At 41.9% G+C, this 17,878-nt stretch overlaps 1 protein-coding gene across 3 annotated transcripts in view; it reads right to left on the bottom strand.

Annotated features, from left to right (window-relative positions):
* Positions 1–16,292, bottom strand: part of MCFD2 (multiple coagulation factor deficiency 2, ER cargo receptor complex subunit) — a 112,460-nt gene extending 96,168 nt beyond the window's left edge. Inside the window, exons 1-2 of one of the 3 annotated variants that reach the window (XM_085612751.1) lie at positions 16,157–16,280; positions 15,171–15,285 (exon numbers count right to left, since the gene is read on the bottom strand). In XM_085612751.1, the coding sequence (XP_085468877.1) occupies positions 15,171–15,257 (87 nt within the window). In that variant the 5' untranslated portion in view covers positions 15,258–15,285; positions 16,157–16,280. Of the gene's footprint in view, positions 1–15,170; positions 15,286–16,144 lie in introns of all 3 variants that reach the window. The other 2 variants (XM_085612752.1, XM_085612753.1) reach the window with 2 other exon arrangements.
* Positions 16,293–17,878: the final 1,586 nt, after the last annotated feature.

The raw sequence follows: 17,878 nt of genomic DNA, 5'->3' as shown, positions 1-17,878 counted from the left end.
CACCCAACTTTACAAAGAGAGCTGGTGTGGTTTGTAGAATCTTAAGGTTTTGAACACTGAAGTGTGGAGAGGTTTCTGGATGGCGTATGGCAAGGGCAAGTAGAGTCCATCTAGTTGCAACAATTTTGAGCCGGATGGTGGTCTATAATTTAATTCAATAACATGCAGAGACCCACCTAGGTGCAGAGTAGGGGGTAATTAAAGGATGAGTATATGCTAAGAAAGAAGCTCACCAGAAATTAGGAAAACAGTGCAGGGTGACAATACCTCCCTGAAATTGGCCAGCTATGGATATTATGTGAGCTTGTCATTGTTCTGTTCTTTTGGCCAGCAAAAACTAAACAATGCTATCCTGCAGCGGTAAGTTTTGTGTGCAAGTTCTGTGTGTTAAGCACTGAACTTAATCTCTATAGTGAATTAGAAAGACATTCAGCAGGTGTAGAACGGCGAAAGTAATACCAGTATTTGCCAACGTCATATGGCGGTGGTACACAGAACAAGCTGTTTAAGGTAAAGGTTCTGAGAATGTGAGAAACTCTTGGGGGCAGCTTTTCCATTAATGTTTAGCTCATTAGGCCAATAACAGGATTAACCCCATGCAAAAGTCTTTCCACACAAAAGGCATTACATGTTACATCACATCCCTTCCACACAAGGTGAGCTCCGGTCTCATTTTAGCCTTCTCAGACTCTGCAAGTAATTTGCAACTGGAGTTTAAAAGCACAGTAAGCACAGGTTGAATAGTTGAGGCTTAACTGCTCCTCTTTATGCTTGGGCACACCAACCCTAAGAAGGTCAATCATCTTCTAAATTGGCACAACCAATTTATAAAATGACGGAAAATAGCGCCCCAATAATTTAATAGGTAAGATGGTTAAGCTGTATAACGTTGAAAAATATAAATGATCAAGCTTAATTAATAACAAGGAACCCACAAGATATTTAAAGATGCAGCACACCAAATACAATAGATAAGATTGGCACTCAAAGATCTCCCAAGTGAGCCACTAACCCCCGAAGACAACCGTCTCCATTTGCATTCTATTGTTTAAGTATTTAATGGGGAAAAAATTAGACTACAACTTATGAGAATCCAAACTTTTATGAGAGAAAACATTTCAAGTCCAAGGTGAAGGGAAAAAATGGGGAAAACATCAGAAAACCAGCATCAAAGCCAGTCATGGAAAGAATTTTAAAATAAAATGCACAAAAAAGCCCAACAAATCATTTAAAAAATGAAGGAAATAGGAAGACAGTGTATTCCTTTTTAAAACCAGAAAGCAGGGAAGAAAATGATGTAGAATTGCAAATAACCAATATTATCAAAGGGGGAGGGGAGTCTTAAGTAGTTCTAAACCAGGATGGAGTCAGAGGGCCATAGGAGAAGCAGAACACCCTACTCTAATCCAGACAATAACTACCTGGATCTGAAGATGATATATAGAAATATGCCCACACCCATGGGTCATAAGAGTTGCCTCTCCTCAAGAAGTCGCAGTCTCTGTTTTCCTGCACTGCTCTAACAGGCTCTCAGAGAGCCCAGCCTGAGTAGCTTGGAATTGCTTTATGACATAGCAACAGTGGTTAACAAGTTGGATGACCCATCGTTGCTATAGCATAGCAGTGAACTACTGGATTTAGAATTTAGTCATTCACACTAATGGCTTTTTACGAGAGCGATGTATACCTTTGCTATGGTAAATCAGACACTTAAAATTAGTGGTGAAATTCATAAAAGTGTTTGTTAGGTGGTGTGTTTTTTCATGGGAATAACCTTAATGTCATTATTTGGGACTGGTTTTCATTTGCACATTGTGTTTTCTGATGAGAGTATATAGATTGAACTTTATAAGAAACATATCTACTAGATTTTTTTGTGACAAAGCTCTGCCATTTTTATCCCACTGAAATGGATTATTGTGAAAGTCTGGGTTGGGGGGCACACAAATGAGCATATAGAAATCCATAGCAGATTTCCCTGACAGAACACATAATTTGTAAACGCTAATACTAATTTTAGGAATTGTGGTGAGTTCCAAGGTGGTTATGACCTGGAGAAAATGCTGATCCTTTGATGGTATTTGTTGAACTATGTTTAAAGGAAAACTGTTTTCTCACATGACTTCCTCATAGAACTTATGAAAGGCGCTGCAGAAGCTAAAATGAGAACACGTTTTCTAAAAATCCACAAATATGTTCTCCAGCCATGTGAGAAAAAAAAAGGCTGACATGCTGAATAAAAGATGTACTTCCAACAACAGCAGTAGCAGCAGTCTGTCGGTTGATTCCCAATGTTGTTCTGCATTTCCACAAGGATTCAATGAGCAAGAGCACTAGTATTATACAGTCACACCAAATCTGAGGCATACCAGAATTCCATTTTACAACAATCTAAGCTGTAGAGTTGGAAGAAATTTCTAAAGGAGGAGACTGCAGTACATGAACAGAATAAGAAGTTTCATTTTGTCATTGAAATTATGCATAGTGCTCTAGATAGCTAATAAGAGGACTGGTTTCCTATAAATTCTCAAATATCCTACTCGTTCATGTCAAAAATAAAGTCTGTCATGCTGAGTGAAATATGCACTTCAAACAGGACCCTGTCAGTTGACTCCCCAGTTTCAATTGCAACTTCGCCACAGAGCTCTAAGGAAACAAAATAGAGTGCTGACATTCAGGGCTCGAACAATCCACTCACCCACTGGCATTGTCCAGCAAGATTTATTCAGGACAGCTACTTTTAGGCACTACTCACCCTTGAAAATCCTCTAATTTAAGGGAAGGCAAACTGACTCTTAACCTCAGTCTCTGAAAGCAGAGCAAATGTGACAACATAACAATATTTAAAGGCATCTTTGTTGCTCATAAAGCAGTGGTTCCCAAACTTTGACCTATGGCTCCCTTGACCTAATTGGCAGTTGGCCGTGGCTCCCCACTATATTTTTTACCGGTAGGCGGGTGGGGATGTATGCCCGACCGCGGGAGTACTTCCTGTTGATTGTATTTCATTTTTCAAATTGATGGCTAATTAATATGTTTTACTTTCTTAATTTGGAAACAGGGTAAAAATCGGTAATAGAATCATCATTTTTGCCGGGGGCTTAAGCATATTGTACCGCAAAGAGGAGGATATTAATGAATGCAGCAAATTTAAACGGAGCACAAACATGCCAATACAGCATGCATAACAGAGCTCACACATGCCTGCATGCACCAATGCTGCAAATACAGCAGGCCAGAGACAAGCTGTACACACGCATCCAAGTAGCAAATGCAGCAGAGCACATTTCATCGAAGCAAACAGAAGAGAGCACACATACATACACTACCATTCACACAAACGCATACAAATGCTGAAGATATATACACACCATGATCGTGATAAGCCTTATTATGTGTAAAACGGATTTCCACATCAGGTGAAGCTAGTGCTTATTTGAGCCGGTGATTGTATGTGGGGCACACAGGCACTCATGTTGGGGGGCGGCACTTATTTTCCCTCATCATACATGACCCAGAGCAAGAGAGAGAAAAAAACCAAAATGGGAAAACCAAGAGGAAGAGAAAAGCGAAACAGCGAGGAAGAAAGCGAGATGAAAAACAGAGCCTGCAGGAGTGAGATGAAGAGGCAAATAGTGTCTGGTGGATGAGAGACATGAGGTGGAATCAAACCGTGGCAGCCTTGGCGTTGAGCATGTCGACACCCAAGAGTGCCGGACTCATATTTCAAATTGAGCACTGGGCCCTGCAGCCCACCAACGCTGGAGTGCAAGCTGCCCGAGCTAGACGCAGGGCAGCTGCGAAGGTGATGGAAAGGAATTCTGGGGCCTTGTTAGGTAACAAGGGTAAGGTTTGGTCAACTTTGTTTTCCTTTCACTTCCTGACAGAATAACGCAGTTTCTAAAACAGGGAAGGGTGTGACGTCCAGGGGCTCAGGTGTACCCGAGAAGATTCTCTAGACTCTGTCGTGTCCCTGACCCTGGGGGAGGGTGGGCGCCATGTTTCTCTCACCCTGGCCGGTCCCCTCCCTCCCAGCCCTGTAATTATCAGAGGAATTAGGAAGGAGCACAAATATCCACTCACAGGTATCGAATGGCCCAGGCTGCCCCTGCCCCTGCCGGCACTGACGGAGGCTGTGTAAGGCTGCCTTATGATTTCCTTAACGAGCCCCATGGAGCCCGCCTTTTTGGTGTAAAAATAATTCTGGTGATACTACTATTAATCAAATGCCATGCCGATCTTCTGCCCAACCTCAGTTTTTTCTTGAACTAGATTTGACACCAGTACTGTTTTTTACACGATCTTGTCAGTATTCAAAATCTAGTTTTAGTTAGTAAAAAACTGATTTTGGACAGAAGATCGGCATGGCATTTGATTAATAGTAGTATCACCAGCATTATTTTTACAGTAAAAAGGCAGGCTCCACGGAGCTCGTTAAAGAAATCATAAAAGCAAAGGCCTTCACTCTGGCTTCTGGGGTTTTATGCCGGGGCTTCAAATAGGAAGAGGTAGTGGAGTCGGATGTAAAAGGAAAGGATCCCAGAGCCCCAAGACACCGAAGGAAGACATGGAGAGTCCCCCCCGTCGTGTGTGGCAGCCCGGGATGAGACCGCTTCCCGGGCAGACACAAAGCCGCGCCCGAGCACTTCACAGGTCTTTAAAAAGACCATTTGCATGTTAATGAGACCTCGCTGTTGTTTCACCCCTTCTAAGAGCCCCTGCAGCACCACTCTGCCTAGATTCAGCCCCCCCACCCCTGAAATCAGCACCACTCTGCCTACTGTTTAAAGATTTAGCCCCCCCCGAAATTTTTGGTTAGCCCCACCCTCCCGAAATTTGGCTCTAGTTGCGCCTCTGGTCTGAACTTACCTGTCCTATGTGAAGCGGGTCCCACGAAGCACAGCAGAGCATGGCGGGCAGCAATAACGCGCCTTAAACGATCAGAGCTGCATATGCGTAATGCAGAGACTACGCCTGTGAAAGCACGTACATACGCACGCACGTATGGCGGTAGTGCTTGGGCCAAACCATGTTGCCTGATCATGCAGGTGGCATTTCTCCCCCGTAAGTTGCGCTGTGGCTGCAATTTCCCACATCGTGCCGCGGCGCCCCTGGCTACTCATAACGGCGCACCGGGGTGCCGCGGCGCACAGTTTGGGAACCACTGTCATAAAGTGAAAGAGCAATAAAAATGCCATGCAATCTTCTTATCTTGTCACATTTGCTGGCTTTCAGAGACAGATGTTAAAAGTCAGTTTATCTTATTACATTTATTTTTCTTTCTGTGACTTAAGTTAGAGGATTTTGTAGAGTGAACTTTGACAACTGAACTGTGCAAAGCATGTTAAATGAAAGGTGTCAAGTTTTTTTTCTAACACTGAAATAGCTTAGTGAACTATTCAAATATTTCAAATACATTTTACTAGTTATGAAGATCCATTTTTGTAATTCTTTGGTGAAAATAATATTTTTATAGTATCAAAACAAATTAGAACACTTTACTTGGTGATGTGCAAATTTTAAATATTTTTGCCGAAACCCAATTTCCAAACAATGCTTTTGCGCTATTATTAGTAAAACTAGATGTTGGTGGGAAAGTTTTGTGGCCATTCAATGGAAAATATGCTATCTGTAAATGACACTGCACTACCACATCATGCTTTGGTAATATATTTAGGGAAATTTAGTTTTTAACATGAACTGGGAATTATTACAGATCCTGCCCAGATAATAATGCTATTAGTGGACTAAGAGGCAAGCCAAAAATCAAGTGTACCCGATTTACAGGCTTGATTCTTGTTATACATAGAAAAAACATTTAGTCTTGTAAATAAAAGGAGGTTTTTTTGTACAGCAGAAATAGTAAACTTACATATTGGAATGTGCTCTCTTAAGTAATAATAAAGAAAAAGGCAGCTCCATAAGACAAAATATTTGCCTAGGATCACACAATTTGAGATATGTTCACGGGTCAAGTACGTTACAGTTAGGTCGAGTAGATTATTAAAGTTACTAGACCTGCAGGTCTAGTAACATGTATATGATTTTTCGAGCCCTGTTACAGTCTGTATTCGAAACAAAAGTGAGGCACTCCTGAACTTCATTTTCTTGGAACAGGAATTGTTGAATTTAAAGAATTCACTTTGGAGAAGCCTAAAGTAAATGCACATTGAGGTGTTAATGCAGATATGAAACACACTGTTTAAAATAACTGTAGAGAAAAAATAGTTTTTTTAATCATTTGAGGCATAATATAAACTTTAAAGGCACTAAAGTAGCTAAAGAGAAATCTCTTCCCAAGTCCAGCATACCTTTCCAAATTCGTGTACTCAGGCTACCACCTATGTTCTCTATTTATAAATACATTCCCAATTTGGAAATAGTAACATTTTGGTACACATTTAAGATTTGTTGAATTTTCCATTTACAGGAGTCTCTGAGAGGTGCAAAAAACGATTTACAGACATATTTTATTTTTTAAATTAATTGATTAGTGTTCACCTTGGTAGTAAAGCACTCCAAGGGCCAGATGTATGACCCTAGTAAATTGCGACTTGCGCTCAATTGAGAGTTGCAAATTGCAAGTCGCAATTTACTATGCACAACAGTGTCAGAGACACTGACTGCGATTCCCAATGGGGTCTCAAAATGCGAGGCTCATTAATATTAATGAGGCACTCGCATTTTGCGGCCCTATTGGGAATGGCTGGCCCTCCCAGCGATGGTGGCCTGCTGGGCTCAGCAGACCACCATGTCTGTGACTGCTTTTAAATAAAGCAGGTTTTAATTTTTAAATGCAGCCCGTTTTCCTTAAACGGAAAAAGCCATCAAGTTTACTTCTTAATTCTACTTTTGTTAAAATAAAAAATACTCAGGATTTTCGTCCGGATATATCTCAAAGATCACATCATGCAATGATTATGTTAATTCAATTTCAACTTAAAATGTTCACACCCTAAAAAAACAATTACAAATGTACAGTTTGCACATGACTTGCAATCAGCGATTAAGGGACCTCTAATCTCAAGCCCAGGGTATGGCTAAGCCATCTGCATCGTCTAACCGAAGACAGACTTGCACTGATCAGAGCTATCCTCCACACAACTGGATTTTTGCTGAACAAAAAAAATGAAAGGCTCATGGGAGTCAATTACTACTTCTCTGTAGGCCTTTAAATGGCTAGGTACAGATGCTCTATGAAAACAGTCTCACACACGAGGCTCTAAAACTCAACATTCCCAGATATGTCACACATAAACTGACACTATCTAGAAGCTCTTGCACCATGCATGGCGAAATTCCTTCCCACCTGTGCGGTCAAGAATAAGAGCAGACTACACAGATCCTTCATAAGTAGTGAACCGAAAATATGGAATGCTTTTCTCACCCACATCAAAAACGCTTCCTCTTTTTTGTTTTTAGAAAAGTTTATTAAAAATCTATGAGTTCTTATACCAAGATTTCTATTTAGAAAGATGAAAACTTAGTTACTATAAGACTTCATTGAACTAGATTTTGCTCCTAGTCGTACTCAATTACTAAAAGCATGGTCATTTTTCATCCACTTTACAACATACAGAGTCAGTCAGAATAATTTATTTTGGTTAATAAAAACCATAGGAACATAAATAAAATTATAAAAGCACATATAGATTCATGAACACAATTAAAAACAAAACAATGAAAAACGTCAAATCTTAAAAAATATAAACCAGTCATACAAAAAACGAACAAATCCCTCAGTTTTATAGCAGCAGGAAAGAACTGGCTGTTGGGCAAACAAACCAAAGGAGGCTGCAACACTTGTAAACGGAGGAAAGCTAGCCTACACCTTGTAAAACCACATCTTAGTAAAGAGACCATATAGTTCCATTGTGCAGTAATATAGAATTTCCAAAATATAAAAAGCAAAGGCATTGATAAAAAATGATGTGTCCAAGAATTAGTATGAATAATTTAAGATATCTTTAGAGAACAAAAAGTGCCGGTGAATACAACTCAAACGAAATTTAAATAGCTTAATACAAAAGTTAAATGTGTCTCAATGCTCAGCATAGCTTTTATTAATAAAGGAGATCTTACAAAGGATTTTGTTAGTTTAAATTGTTTTATATATTCACACTGCTAGAATGAGAAAAAGATTCCTTGGCCTCAAATGGTGTCCCTTTTTAATTGAACTTGGAGGGATAAAAACCTCTGGTCGCACTAGGATATTACAAAGCTTCTTAATATATTTAAATCATTGGCTTTTATTTATAACATGCTTATAACATGCTTCATAAGCAAAATGTGTTCCTTTCCCATTAAGAGATTATTTCTCATTGATACTCAATAATTTGTATTATGCATCTAAAAGTAATTTGTCGGACTGTTTTAAGATGTATTGTACAGCTTTCTGAAAGCCAGACAAGTGGATGTTGTGCTATATAAAATACTTTATGACTTAATCAAATAAATAAAAAGTTCAAATGGAAGCCTGGTGGGTCTAATAACGTGATTTTATTTCAGAAAATGTTATTTAGAGTTTTATGATACAAAAAAGGTTTAAATATAACAATAGAAAAAAAGAAAGTATACAAGTGTGTACAGCATATGATACGTGAGACGCCACCTAAGTTTTGCAAATGACATGTTGTGATTTCAAGTTGTAGATTTTTAAGGGCCATGTATTTCCAGGCTTAGTTACTGGTTAAAAGGCAGACCAACAGTCCTGGATGACTCCCCATCCCCCAAATCCACACACCCCATCTAGTCCTAGACTTGACCAACCACGTGCTTTAGAATTCAACTTCTGAGTTCACATCAAACTATTCGTCTATTGTTAGCGTACCCACTTCAAACTATTCGTCTATTGCTATCGTACCCACTTCCCAGACCAAAGCAAAGAGCTGAACTATTTAATAAAGAGGACGACATATTTAGAATGCCATGCAAACACAAGTTAAGATGGCTGAAAACCATGCTGTTACAAGTAGTGTAAACGTAGCCTGACCCACTGTCCTACATTCAATTTATATGCACCCTCTGCCCTGAAAAGACATGTACAACATTTGTCTTACCCGATACATTGTATATGCTCAATTGTAACTGTCAAATATTTTCATTCAAAGACAAGTTTGAGATGTGCAATAAATATCTGAACTGCAAGACTGACACAGTCCACTAGAGGAGTTGTCTGTGCCCATTCCAGTCCCGGTGTTGACTCCCCCTCAGTGTCACACTTCTACCTTCTTCAGTGGCACTCAAGAGGAGGATATTAAGGGGCACAAGCAGTAGTTACGAACAGATTCATATTAAATATTTAGCTAAGTGATTGAGTAGGTTCTGGACACGGATTTCAGACAGCATGCCCAGTAAAGACATGCTTTGGACAAGAACAGCGCAGAGTGAACATTACTATTTTTGTCGCAGCATTTCTGTTATTTTTTTTTACTGTGACTTTAAGAGAAATGTTTAAATGGTCATTTGTCTTTTGCCACTGTTTTTCAGATTATAAATCAAAACTCCTGATACTAGAAGAGGCATCGATCATGAAATCAAATGAAAGTAACCAAATCAATAAATACTGAGGTCACACTGCCTGGTCAACACGGTAGTGTAAACACCACCAAGGGCAAAGGTTAACAACGACTCAAAATCTGTAAAAAAAAGTCAGCATTCTACATCAAGCTTTTAAATCAACACTGAAACATAATCCAACATCAAGCCAAGTAATCAAGTGCATGCAAAAATGCATGTTGCTCTGCTGCCGTGTTCACAAACAATGAACAAGCATTGGAAATGCAATAGGTCTCGGATTTGTTTAAGTTAGAGCTAATGGCAATCTCTATTACCTATGTGTTATGGAGTGTGTGTATGAGGTGTGTAGTGCAATTATGTGGGTTCGATTGGATTATTTAGTTGTGTAATTGTGTGGTGTGGAGTGGATTTGTGTAGCTGAATTATGTGGCATGGTGTGCTGTGGAATTATGTGGATAGTAATTATGTGGTATTGAGTGTAATGGAAATATGTGAAGTGGGATTGTGTGCTATGAAGAGTAATTAGTTAGAATGGTATTTTGTGTTGTAAATTGGTATGCAGTGGATTTTAATTACGTGGTGTGCAGTTGAATTTTACGGCATGATGTGGTTATAAATAAAGCCACACATTAGCAGCATGTAAGGGGCAGGTCTGGTAGGAAGCATAGCCAATAGGTAACGGCAATGAGAGAACTATTGGTTTTGCCAATGGTAATGTCTTTTCGCCAAATTATGGTAGGATCCTATGCAGGATATGCGGAAAACCAATGAAATTTACACCTAAGAATATTTTTATCACCAACTCGTCCTGCTTATTCTCCTCTTCCAGATTAACCTGTTCTTCCTTTTCTGCTACTTTCTCATAAATTGTCTGAAAATGAAATAGTTTATATGTTGGAATAAAGAGTTTTACAAATGTTCTAAAATAAACATAAATAAAGAGCCTCTTTATTAAAAAGGGAAGGTAAGCTATAATTTCCGCACCTTGAAGATGTATTGGCAGTAAGGGCAGCACTATATAGGTGTATATATAAATAAATCAGACCACTTGTGCCAGCCTGGCCAACGTTTTGCTGAATTTGATGCCTGTGATCCTTTAATTCAGTTAATATGTGCAGTTTTTTGTCCATGTTCTATGTGCACACCACACTCTCTGCATTTTATCAATAAATGCTCCTAACCCTACTTGGGTAGTTAAAAAAAAACACGCAGTGGTTGAACGGGGCTCCTCATGTCTCTGAGCACCAATGGTACCCGTCCTGCCCTCTTGATAGTTAAGATCTCTGCAATTTACTGCGCACTTATTACGTGTGTAGCGTTTTCTCTCTGTTCCACAGACAACACTTTAATTTTGGCAATAAATGCACTCCCTGCGAACCACTGTTTGCGCTTACCTGCATGGGCAGCAGGGAGGACAGTGCCAGTGCCAGCACTACCAGACACACCCCAGTACTTTCTTCTGTGCACTCCTGAGTGCTGATGAACGAACAGACATAATACAAACAGTGCAAGAATCAGGTTATTTAAAAAAAAAAAAAACTGAAATATGAATATATTGTCAACCAAATGAGCTCACTGAACTAGTCTGGTACCTCCTTAGAAGTAGTTCTGTTTATTTGCATTTTTAGATATTATTTTGTGCACAAGGTATAGAGGCAGCTTTATATTCAGTTCCTTCTAATTTTGGAACTTGTGCAATTGTTGGGCTCTGCGACAGGGAGACGAGGATGACCCCACTCTATCCTACGTTGCACTTCTGCCAGGAAACTCAGCAAATACCAAAGAAACTCGCTTTTATAGCATAGTTTCAAGTAATACGTATCTTAAACAGTACCATTTTTTACACTGAACCATCTTTTAGCGGCGTAAGTGCTCTTCTGTTCCCACCCCGCCCCACACGTCCGCAACTAGACAACCACAATCCTTGTTTTGGTCATGAAAAGTTCCACGCATGAGGTAATGTTATGCTACAACGGAAAGAAGGTGGCTGTTGGGTGCATTGAGACAATTATTATTTTTAAAGGTAAAGTAAAAATTTAAACTTAAAAAACAGCCTACATGAAATAAAGGCCTCCCAGTATAAGGAGCACTTCACCTTCTCTGTTCTTCTGCCCTCTGTTTTATTTATGTATTAAGTTTTATATAGCACTGGCTATACCCAGAGGTATCAGAGCGCTTTACATGAGGAACATGGTTACAAAGTTACATCAGTTTCTGGAGCTTAGTTACAGGAATTCTATGAGTACAAAAGCATAGATAGCATAAACAAGAGGAAAAAAAATAGGCAAGAGGATAGAAGGATAGGGGCGAGAGGGAAGGAATAGGGGAGGTAGGGAAGAATAATGGCGGGGGAGGGTATAGGAGGCACAACGGGGAGACGAGGAAAAACAGTGTCCGACGTCCGGCTGGGAAGGTGACGGCCGAGGGGTGAACCTAAGCCAAACTCCTCTATAGCTGCGTGGGACAGCTCCACCGGTCATCGGCCAAAGGTTGCTTGGGCACCACAGTACATACAAAGAAGGTTATAGCTTCCGCCTAGAGGGGCATAGTCCAAAAAGTTCCATTGAGCGCGCCGGTCACGATGTACGGTGCTGTGCTCCCAGCGGTAATGGAGTAAAAACCCAGGCCTCTGCAGTGTGAGACTCCCTAGTCGCTGTAGGATCTCTCAAAGGGGTATCTGAGACTCCAGGGTATAAATGCTGGATCCCTCCCCAACAAGGGGAGAAGGAGTACTTTGGAAAGGGGCGCACTGATGGTGGCTATTATTAGAAAATTGGTGTGTCAGCTGTCCCCAGAGGTGGCCATAACGACCTAATTTTGTTTCCATAAGAGGATATATGTATCCTCTATAATGTATATGTTATCAGAGCAAGCCATTCAGATGCAGCTTGCACTAGTCTCCAGACGGTCTCTCAGCTTCCAGATCCTGGTTTCAAAGTGCGTCTCCCACCCCTCCCCCGCTGGTGTCTCTTCGGTGTGCTCACTATGCTTGGTTTCCTTCATTACCTCAGGCTGTTGTTCTATCTCATGGCGTCTTCCAGTCGCCATGTAAGGGTCAGGCACAGGGGTCAATGACTTCATTTAGGCTTTCAAGTGTGTCAGCAGGGTTGATTGCCTATGGGGCCACCCGCTTTCAGCTGAGCTGGTCTCCTCCAGAAGTATCCTGCCACCCGGATCTATATCCTCACACTCACAGCCTCTTCACGGGCCACCCAGCCGCCATCTTAGCATCAGGCACGGCTTTAGCTTTAGTACAGATGGAACGTAGCCCAGGCAGTTTCCCCTTCTCACAGTACCTCCGCGTTGTGCAGCTGAGATGTGCATGTGGGAACACTGCCAGTCGTGGCACCTGAACGCTAGGTACTTGAGGGCCGCGTTTCCCCGGTTTCCGGCATGTTCACAGTACCGTCCGCCTATTCCGGTACAGCCAAGGGGACCACCGTAATGAGGCAGTCATTCCGGAGCATCGGTCCCTGCAGGGTCCGCTTTCGCCATGGTACCGGTGCTCCTGTACAGCGGGTCCTCACGACTCCCTGCTCGCTAGTGTGCAAAACATCTGCCTTCAAGTGCACCATGCTCAGTAGCCCCCAGGTCCATCCGGGCTCGCACGGGCCCCGGGCGCCGCCGGAATCCCCATGATTTCCACTGGGACACGGATGAACTGTTTGTCTGTAAAAAGCCGGTGATTGATGGCTAATTTCCTGCAGTTTCAAATCGGTGGCAGCGGAGCAGTCCTAGATTACATCCACACGGCCATCTTAGCTCACTTTCTCACAGGGACATCACAGCTCATAACTCGGCTGATCAGGATCGCAGAAAGGCGGTTTAAAAGTCTGTGAGATCCGCCAGCATTCCGATTACTGGACTGGTGATTCTGGAGGTGTTTGACCACGGAAAAGCGCTGCTCCGGCTACTGGCGTGCAGGTTCCCCTCGGAGCCTCAGCCCCGAGCGGCCATCATGGTCGCTGGCTCCTCCTCCTTAAGTCGATTTCTTACGCCGTGACCCAGAGGAAGGGTCGGAATGTTTTTACATTGGCATCGGAAACGTACCATAGTCACTCGGAAGTAATCCAAAACAGCCTTTTTACTTTTAGCCCTCCGGAAGTGTTTCCAAATAGTAACGCACATACCTTCTTCAAATATAGTTATGTAAGTAATAAAAAACTAATCTCACACGTCTTTGCATTACTAACTGGAATTAGGTTATTAACTGATTAGGGAAGAATTGATTCGCCCAGAATCCCAGGATGATTAAGCCTCCCATCAGGGAGTAGAGCGCATAGCTGCATCTATGTCGAGAAAAGCATTTTTTTTTAAACAGTGACATGAGGTAATGGTGAGAGAGGGCACGGAGCGAGAGGGCACGGAGCGAGAAGGTAGCAAGGTGCATGGGCACCAAACAGGAGCTGGACTTGTAGCACGGCGAACGACAGCAGCAGGAGAAGAGTTTGTCCAACCAACAGAGATGCCTTCAAAGCGTAAGGTAACTGTGCTTGGCCAGTGCTCTGCAGAGTTCAAGGGAAGTGACATAGCAGCTGCAGGAACCAGTCAGGAGGCGGTAAAGAAGATAGACACTGGCATCAGCATATGGTAAGTAGCAGGCGGGAAGAAAGTCATTCTATGCTTAACTGCCGGTATTGCAGACAGCGCATGCACGCTGATGCTCGATCTAAAAATCCTGGAGACCCAACAAAAAAAAACATAAAACCTTTGCAACACTAGAACCTGACATGAATAAATCAGATGGTCATTGCTGCTCCTCACCGTCTCGGCACTACAATAAAGTGCTGGTGAGGCTTTAAATGTTTCCTTCTCAAAGATTCCCTCTTGGCACCCTGCACAGCCCTTAACGAATTGGTTACTAAAAACCGAAACACGTTGCATTTCTTCTAGCAGAAAATTCAGTTATATTACTCTTGTTCTCCCAAAACTAAATCAACTTCCAACCCACTCAAAAAAAAAATTCTAAATGACTAGCTTCCTGACACATGCATTTGGGCACCCTAAAGTACCTAGCAAGACTTGTGTTTGAGGTCTAAAAAGACTACAAAGCATAGACATTCTTCAGTTGGAAATTCGGAAATGTAAAACATTTTTAGCAATGAAGCACTGCTACTCCCGGCTGGCATCCACGCTAAGAACTTCCCCACCATCCAAACTCAGGGTTCAAATCGCATCTCCTCTCCTTTGGGAAATAACAGAAAATACATTTCTTCTAAACTCATCTAAACTAATGAGCATGTATTCCTATTTCTTTTTACACAATACATGACCTCCTTTTGAATATGCAATAATTTATTCCATTTTAAAATGGTACACGTCTTAAGTATAATTAAAATTACGTAATGGTAACTTGTCTGACACATTACACCATATCAACAGTAAACATGTGAAAACTAAAAAATGATATTGCCTAAACAGTATTAAAGTAGAAACAAGCTTAATGATAGGCACTCCTGGCTTATTGTCGGCAGCTGTGGCATGATATTGCCAAGGTATGCGTGCAAATATTTTTTAATACATTAAAATACAAATTGTTTCAGAAAAGACGAGTCCAATAAAAGTGAATATATATAAAATGCATAAAAAATAATCACCCAGACAAGGCAAGAGATAGCCAAGATGTCTGGGTTGCATTTTTTGTGCCTTACCAAAGCCAAAGAAGACAATGCCCGGATATTCTGCCGCCTCGTCACAGGGATTTGGGAGCCTGCAAGACTTTTTGGACGTTTTAGCATTTACGGTATGCAGCAGTGACTCTTTCTGCTACGTGGTGAGAGGGATCACGATTAGGATTCAGTAATAACAGTGCAAGACAAGCTAATGAATGACAGCACGTGTCAAATTTCAAAGTTTTGAAAAAGTTATTATCCACACACCACGTGGCAGATGAATTAAACTGGGATTCAAGAAATGAAACATACGGCTGCAGGATAAACGACTTAAAGTCAAGAATAACAAGCTGTGTAATGATTTGTGGGTTTACGTGTGGAAATTCTTGCGCAGTTCTGCCAAGTATTAAACATATTCATAAGTTTAAAATCAGTGGATAGTCTAAGCAGGCGCCAGGGCCATCGTTCTGTACTACACTATGTACATGTGTGGTAGTATAAACCAAACCTGTCGCTCAAATCTAGGAGAGATAAGTACTTACCAAACCTACTACATCTGAAAATACTTATTTTTCATGCGAATGTTTTAGCATACACTGACTCGCCATACTAGCACTCACAAATTCAGCTGCCAATACAGGAATTACTCAATTAATTGGACCATGCACACCCAGTTCATTGAGCCACACACTCCTTCGTTAATGAAGTGTGCACTCGTTGATCTACGCATCCAACCAGACGCCCACCATTCACTCACCCGTTCATCCATCATCTCTACACTAATCGTCGTACTCTACACTAAGACATCAATGTACTCGCTCCCCCGGTGCTGCTTTCTCGCAGTCATTCACCCAACAACTCAACACTCACTGACGATGTACTTTCACATAATAATAACTCTAACCCATTGGATTTTTGTGCTCCGTGTTATGTTCTTATTGCCATGAGTTGCTTGGCAACTTCGATAGATTCTGAATTAGAATAGCCCCCATTACCGTGATTACGGAGACTACCTGTATACTTACGGACAGTCAGTGAGTTCAGCCTCATAGCCGTAGTCCACTGCTATGCTTTTAACTCATATCATTTGGCAATAATTTTAGCTCGTCTGGGCAGCGTAATGTCCAATCCCACGTCTGTACATATTCAGTGAATTGTCAGGGAGTGCTGCTAATATGTAAGGTGTCCTTGGATTCGAGCATTGGAGAAGCCCAGCCAATCCTGGTGCGCCAGGCAGAATTCAGAGGTTCTGATTGGCTGTAGAGTCTAGACGTGTCTCTCTCTGTCCGATGCCTAGGCGTATCATATGCCTCCCAAGTTCGAGTGTGCGGGGTTTAGGTGGGCTGGAGCTATTGAGGAAGACAAGACAACTACATACTAGCCGGTTGGTGACAGCTGCCTCCTGCCTGTTTCGAGCCGTGCAATCCATGCTAGAGGGACGAGGGGAGGTAGTGCAAGGCGGAGTATGGCTTCACGTGGTGACTGAGCGATGGCTGGACGGTTGGACAGTAACCATATGTTGCGGGGTCAGGTCCATGCAGGTGACGGGATAGTCCTTGTTAAAAACCAGGACCCCTGAAATTATACGGAAGAAGAGGAATAAGTTATTCGGCAGGGTTGACTAATTTATGCACTGTAGAAACGAAGCGGAGGCGTATAAGGTTCAGAAGCTTTATTCTATAACAACCCCAAACAGTGTGCGGTTCCCAGGAGGGGAACAGAATGCCGTTAGGACAGTTGACAGCTAGAGGTGATGTCGGGTTGGAATGTGGAACGTAGGGAAGCCAATGGGAAAGGAGAGAATGACAGTGAAGGCTCTCGCACAAGAGAGTCTGTGGACAATTACTGTCAAGCGCCAGGGCTGGCGCGTGGCATTAACTGTGGATACCACATGCACCATAATGGTGCACATTTTGTGATCGGATTATTTCATCATTGTGTCATTCTCGGGCCAAGTTTACTTGAACGCACATGCACTGCTGGTTGCGAGACATATTGTGGCTTACAAAGAAGGTAGAATCACTTTGCGCCCTCCTATTGCTTACCATTGGTTGGTTTTCCTTTACACCCTAATTTGGCTGGTTCTTATTTGTGTCCCAACTTGGCAATTTTGGGTTTACTCCTCCTTGAGAATTACCTCTTTACATCCTTTTTAGGTCGAGCATTCTAGACCTCTTGTATATACTTTAGTATATACTTATATGTGTATGTACTTTGTGGGCTCTGGAGATCAGCCCTAGGAGTTGTCTTCTTCTACTTAAGGACTTTTTTTCTGTTCAACTACTTCTATTTAACTGTCTTGATAGAAAACGACCAGTAGAGGTCAGTAAAATACCAGAATTGCTTTCTGCTTGTTCAACTGCCTCTATTCAACGGTCTTGATAGAAAACGACCAGTAGAGTCCAGTAAAACACCAGAATTGCTTTTTGCTTAGGGACTTAATTTTTTAGGTCGAGCATTCGAGGCCTCTTGTATATACTTTAGTATATATACTTTAGTATGTACTTATATACAGTGCTTTAAGTGGGCCAGGTCTCACCGGGGCTGAGCACCAGCAGTTTTTTAAAGGAGGCCTCAAAACGGGTCTCTATCGGGCTCTGTTTTGTGCCCTGGCGCAGGCGGTCCGTTTTCTTCCGGACTGCAGTGACAGCAGGCACATCATGTGCGCGTGCTCACACTGCTCACTTCTCACTAGTGGAGCAGTTACGGCATGACATCATGCCAGGTAAGCGTTCTAGGGGAAGGGA

Source organism: Triturus cristatus, chromosome 6 (assembly GCF_964204655.1).
Source record: "Triturus cristatus chromosome 6, aTriCri1.1, whole genome shotgun sequence".
Taxonomy (NCBI): Eukaryota; Metazoa; Chordata; class Amphibia; order Caudata; family Salamandridae; genus Triturus; species Triturus cristatus.
Note: the sequence above shows the minus strand (reverse complement) of the source record. Positions and strands in the feature narration are given on the sequence as shown.